Genomic DNA, 6,614 nt, shown 5'->3' with positions numbered 1-6,614 from the left:
ACTTATATTTATATACAAATATATGATGACTGTTTTTAGTGATTGATTTTAGTGTATAAATAATATTTTTTATATTTAAAATGTAATCAATCTTTTTTACGCACAGGTGTATAGTTTCCTAAGACAGCACAGCAGGGCAAAATCTTGTTTGAATATTTTTTCGGTGTCTAATCTTGTTTCAATATTTCAATATTAATAATGCGAGAATGTTTTAGGTGTTTTAAGAATAAATAAGCGTTTTTGTTCCACTTTATTCATATTGTGATACATCAATAATACTAGAGAAAAAAAGAGTTTGTTTAAAAAACATAAGCTTTTTAAACTTTTAAATTTAATTTTAAATAATAAAAATGAGTAACAATACAATATCCTAAACATAATTAAAATAAACCGAAAATTCTCATGAGTACCTAAATTTTCATAATAATACCATCAATCATAGAATATTCCCATAATTTATTTGCTGATATACTGATAAAAATATGTTTAAAAAAAAGAAAAAATGTAGATAAAATCTAATTGATTTGGACATTTTGGTTGCTTCCCTGTTTCATTGGATGCAGTCGTCGGTCAAACGCTCATCCTTAATTTATCCCTCCATCGTTCTCTTGAATTGAATTTAAAATACTAACTTTTTTTTTTCTCATGTATACAAATCCTCCCGGTGTAGGTATTATGCATTGTTTGGATCTTGACCATTTTTACAATAAAGACAAATTTATAGCAGACCACGATCAATTAAAAATGCTTTGTCGTGTAATCGTTAAAATTGATCATCACATTATTATAGGATAAAGTATAGTAATTCACTTAAGTAAAAGTGTCACTTTATTTCATTTTATGATGATAAGAATATAAATTATAAAACTAGTATATAGAAAATAAAAAGTTTTAGACTCCTTTTATGTATAGGAAAAATGCTTAAATATTAATTAGGGACGAAGGTAAGTGTTAGCTGAGGGGGGCAATGGCCCTCAAATTAAAAATTTTAATATATAAAAGTCATTAATTTTTATATTAGTCCTTTTTAATTTTTTTTTTAAAATTATATTTTTATGTTGACTCTTTTCTAAGAATTATTCTAACTCCACTCCAGATATTAATATTCAAGTTTATGGTTGTTTTTTTTTAAGAGTGAAATGAGAAGTTGAGTTAAGATTGATTGAGAAAAGTTTTTTTTAAAAGAGAATATAAAAAACACTAGAAAAGAGAAGAGAAAAAGCTTTTTTTGCACATATACAAAATTGTTTCTGTAAATTAATCATCGCAAATTTGTTAACTGTTAGATCAAGTTTAAATTCGGACAATGTGTTTTAGACTCCTAGTTTTTCATTTTCACCTTCTGATTTTTAATATCGAGTTTGTAGTTGGAGATATTAATTACGCAACAGCAACCCTATTTTACGGTATTTTTATCTTCTTGGCTCTTATTCTGTAAGGTTTAATGCTTTGGTTATTTGGCTTATTCTATGCATATTTTGTGCAATAATTTGTGATTCTCTTATACTGTATTTGATCATAATGAAGTTATTTTCTTGTTCATGGTAACTCGTGATTTTTACTTCTCACATTAAGGAGATTTTTCACGTTAAAAATTTTGGTATGTTTTTTTTTTTTATTTTTGATTTTTCTGTGCATTTTTTACTGCTATTGGTGTGTTAATTTGCTACTGCCATTTATTTATGAGTAGATATTATTGCTTCTCTAATTCTTACAAGAAAAAAATTGTGTGTTTTATTCCTATCATTTGGCATCAGAACTCAGTTTTAGACATTTCGTTATAACTTAGTTGAAAGATAAAGAAAAATAATTCTACTAGATAGGATGATAAATTTGAATGACACTAATTATCATCTATGGAAGGACAGAATAAAATATTTATTGTTTATCAAAAATCTACATTTACCTATATTTATTACACATAAACAAGAGTCTAAAACATACGAAGAATGGGAGTTTGAAATTTGAATATCAACAAGTGTGTGATTTTATTAGGCAATGGATGGATGATAATGTTTATAATTAAATTGCTAATGAAATTCATGTTAGGATTTTGTGGAATCAAATTGAATTCTTGTATGCTTTCAAGTCCGGCAATAATAAATTATACTTATTGTATGTTGATGAATTTGAGATAGAAGGACGAATTGCTAGTATTAGATTACTTAAATAAATTTTAAGGGATTTTTGATTAGTTGTTAAGCATGAGAATCAAGTTTAAAGATGATGTTCATAAATTGTGGTTGCTAAATACTCTATCGAATTCTTGAAAAATATTTCATATATCTCTTATTAATTCTGCTCTGAATAGTAAAGTGACCATACAACTTGTTAAATGTGTCATTTTAAATGAAGAGATGAGAAAGAAGACGCAGAATTTTTTCATCACACTTTGAAATGCTACTCACTGAAAACGCGAAGAAAAATCACAGCAGATGTAAAAAAGGTAGAGGTAAAAGCAGGAGTAAATCGAAGTCAATATATAGAAATATTGAGTGTCATTACTGTCATAAAATGGGTCATGTCCAAAAATATTTCTTTCTTTGAAAAAAAGAGAACAAAGGTAAGCAAAAAAAGAAGGATGTTGATGGTAATGATCATATATTTTCTATTTCAAATGATCTTCTTATTGTTGATATTGTTGATTATGAGTATAAGATCAATCTTATTTATGATGATGAGTTTAACTGGGCAATTAATGATGGTGCTTTAATACATATTTATTAAAAAAAAAATTCTTCACTTCTTATACTTCAGACAATTTTGAAGTGCTTAAGAATGGTAATGATTGTTTGGTTATGGTGATTGATATAGGAGATGTTTGTTTTGAGACTAATATTGGAATGAAGTTGCAACTCAAAGATGTTAAACATGTTCTATATATTTGCTTAAATTTGGTTTCAATTAAAAGACTTGATAATGAAGGCTTTGTAACCACTTTTAATTTTGGACAAAGAGAGATATGTATTGTTTTGTAATAGTCAAAGTGCTATACATCTAGAAAAAAAAAAAAACTTTTCATTCTCAATCCAAACATATTGATGTGAGGTATCACTGGATACATGATGTTTTAGATATTGAGTTGGTGGAACTTGAAAAAGTTCACACTAATGAGTATAGTTCTAATATGATGACCAAGGCAATTACCAAGGTGGAAGTTTGAAACTTGTTGTTTAATTGCCAGATTGGTAATTACCTCCACATAATCTTGAGGGGGAGATTTATTGGATTTTGGGATCTTTTCCTAAGTGGAAAAAGGACCCAAATATTATAGTATCCAAGTCTATGGTTGCTCTTTGTTGAGAGTAAAGTGGTTGAAGTTGAGTTAGAGTTGATCGAGAGAGGGTCTTATTTAAGATAGAATAGAAAAATACTTGAAAAGAGAAGAGAGAGCCATTTTCGTACATACACAAAATTGTCGTTGTAAATTAGCCACTGCAGCAGATTCATCAATCATTTGAACGAACTCAAATTTGGACAGTGTGTTTCAGACATCTAATTCTTCATTTTCACCGTCCATATCTTCAATGCGAGATCTGTAGTTAGAGATATTAGTCACGCAATAACAATTGTGTTTTGTAGTATTTTTATCTTAGTTGTTGTTTTCTAAATTTTAATGCTTGAGTTGTTTTGCTTGATATATGCACATTTTGTACAATAATTTATGACTCTCTGATATTTTATTTTAATCATCTGATGACTCGTAATATTTACTTTTTACATTGAAAGGATTTTTTACGTTAAAAATTTTATTATGTTATTATTTCTATTCTAATTTTTTTGTTACATTTTTCTGCTATTATTGGTATATTAATTTGCTACCATCATTTATTTTTTGTTACATTTTTCTGCTATTATTGGTATATTAATTTGCTACCATCATTTATTAATGAGTAGGTGTTATTACTCTTTTAATTTTTATAAATAAAAAATTATGTTTTATTTTTGTCAATAAATTATCTATATCTTTTGAAAAACATTCATATCCATATTCAACTTGTACACATTGTAGTGAAAAAAAAAAGGAAAAAAAAAGGATCGACACATATTGATTTTTCTTTCTCTGCATTTGTGTAGGTTTTTAAAATGTATAGGAGCAGACAACATATTTTTTATCTTTTGGTGAGATCATTCTTTAATTAATAAATGATTGGTTTCTTTAAAAAATTGCTGGCTTCGGACTGCAATGTATGGAAACATCGACAACATCACCTTCAAAGTTGCGTCATGCCTTACATGCATGTTCCCCATAGTGATTTGCAATATTTATAATTTTATATATTTGAGAAATGGTATATTTGTTTTTATGTATAATTTTTCCATTTTTTTTACTTATACATACGACTGGTTGTTTGGACAAAACTTTTTCACACTAAAAATACATAAAATTAAATTCTAAAAGTGATTGATAAAAAACATAAAATATGTAAACATCATTTCTCTCTTGGATTTTTCGATGGTAACTTTGTGTTAGCATGCTCATTATTTATGAGCTTCGCTTAATTTTTTTTTTTTGAATAGGAAGTTCAACATTCAAGTGGAGTAAATAAATAAGAGTAAAATAAAGTAATTTTTATATCATTTTTGATATAGTCATCAACAACATGAGTTATTTATAATACTTTTCTTTTGCACATGAAAAAATTTGAGTCACACAATTTATAATTTTTGTTGTCTTTTTCTGAAAAATGATATCATTTCGTCGTAATTAAATATTCTATATAGTTGAGTAGAAGCCAAGTAGCCAACACTTGTGCAGCTCTTTTCTCAACGGCATGGACCTCCACCTGTCAAAGTGTTCCTTCAAGGTACCAGGTACAGTCCACGTTTGTCAAAACTCTGAAATTCAAGCACACCACACCTGCCAAGAGTACTCACAAGTAACAAATAAGTGTTGAATATTTTCTACTTCATTGTTACACAACACGCACAAAGTATCATTTTGTTGTAACATTCCCAGCCTATTAAGCCGATCCTTTGTATTTATTTGGCCTACCAATACAAACCAAGTGAACAACTCCACTCGAGGCGAAACTAGGCCTTTCCAAATGTCCTTTGTGAATCTGTACCTCAGGCACAAATGAGTTAGTAGAATAAACGCCTTCCTTGCCAAATTTCCACACCACTCTATCTTGCACTTCCGCTATCAATTTAACGGACTGCAATACTTGAAGCATCTGGTCTAATGTATCTGTTTTCCATTAGCGTAATTCCCTCCTCCATCGGAAGTGCCAAACCCACTCTATCCCATCCCGCAGTCCCCAATTACTGAAAATACTAAATAAAATGAACAATAAATATATCATATGTTTATTTTATTAGGTGTGCCAATAGTTGTTCTAATATTAAAATTTAAGTAGGTAATTTAGAGATATAGTGTATTTTAATTTGATTAGTAGTTGTTGATGTTATTCAAAAAATTATTGGTTATCTAGCATTATCCCATTAAATATTAGTTTTTTCTACTTTGGATCATGATAGAGCAAACATAATAGTAACACTCTCCTCGATGTTTATCTACCTAAGAACATTGTCCTGAGTGTAAATTGCTCAGCTCTCTCTTCTTTTCGTATTCGTTTGCGACGTGACATGGGGATTGAGCCTCTTTCCTCCACACCATTCAATTTCAGTGGATTCCAAGGCGGTTATGATTCTGTTAATATCCATGAAGAGAAGTTTGTGTTACAAGAGAAGCAAGGTTTCTCAGCATTAATGGAATTAGATAGAGGAGATAATCTGTTCAAACATCAGCAACACAAGCATGATCATGATGATGAAGATATCAAAGTTGGTGACATGATCCTACAAGATGTCATCAATTTTGACCCTGATTATGATAGTCTCCAACCAATTTCACAAGAGTTTCAAGAAACAATAGGACTCAAAAATATTCATCAGGCACCATCGTCTTTGACAATAGCATCATTGGAGCTCTTGAGAAACTATGGAAGCAAGTTCAAGAAGCTAACCGGGGAAAACATAAGCGACAACTTCAGCAGCGACAACATCGAGAATAGTGCTTGTTCGGAGAATCAAAGATTGTCAACTGAAGAAATCATGAGAGTTGCAGGGGCAAGGTATGTGCATTACTCTGCACACTGGAACGATGATTTCTGCATCCCCATGCACCCTTATGGATTGGATCTTGGAAACTTGTCGGAAGAAGAGAACAGAGATGTGGAGCTTGCTCAGTTTCTTCTTGCAGCTGCAGAGAGAGTAGGGTGCCGCCAATTCGAACGTGCCAGCCGCTTACTCCTCCATTGTCAATGGAATTCAGATGTCATCGCAAACGCTGCTCAGAGAGTTATCTTTCATTTCGCCGAAGCGCTTCGCGAAAGGATCAACAAAGAAACTGGAAGGGTAATGGAAGTTGTAATGTCATCATACCATGATAGTCAGAATCAGAATCAGAATAAGAACGAAGAAACTGAAATGATTCTAAAGATGAGTGTCAATGAATCTCTTAAGTGCCATCAGAATCTGCCTTTCAATCAAGTAATGCAATTCCCTGGTGTACAAGCTATGGTGGAAAATCTTGCTTTCGAGACCAAGATACACCTGATAGATCTTCAAATCAGAAGCGGAGTGCAGTGTACGGCTCTGATGCAAGCGCT

General features: G+C 30.5%; 1 protein-coding gene across 1 annotated transcript in view; it reads left to right on the top strand.

Moving 5' to 3' along the window:
- LOC107648048 (DELLA protein RGL1-like) overlaps positions 5,381-6,614 on the top strand; it is a 2,011-nt gene continuing 777 nt past the window's right edge. The window contains exon 1 of the mRNA XM_016352072.2: positions 5,381-6,614. This exon is cut by the window's right edge and continues 777 nt beyond it. Coding sequence (XP_016207558.1) covers positions 5,590-6,614 — 1,025 coding nt within the window. The 5' untranslated portion in view covers positions 5,381-5,589.

The sequence above is a fragment of the Arachis ipaensis genome, chromosome B06, assembly GCF_000816755.2.
Source record: "Arachis ipaensis cultivar K30076 chromosome B06, Araip1.1, whole genome shotgun sequence".
Taxonomy (NCBI): Eukaryota; Viridiplantae; Streptophyta; class Magnoliopsida; order Fabales; family Fabaceae; genus Arachis; species Arachis ipaensis.
Note: the sequence above shows the minus strand (reverse complement) of the source record. Positions and strands in the feature narration are given on the sequence as shown.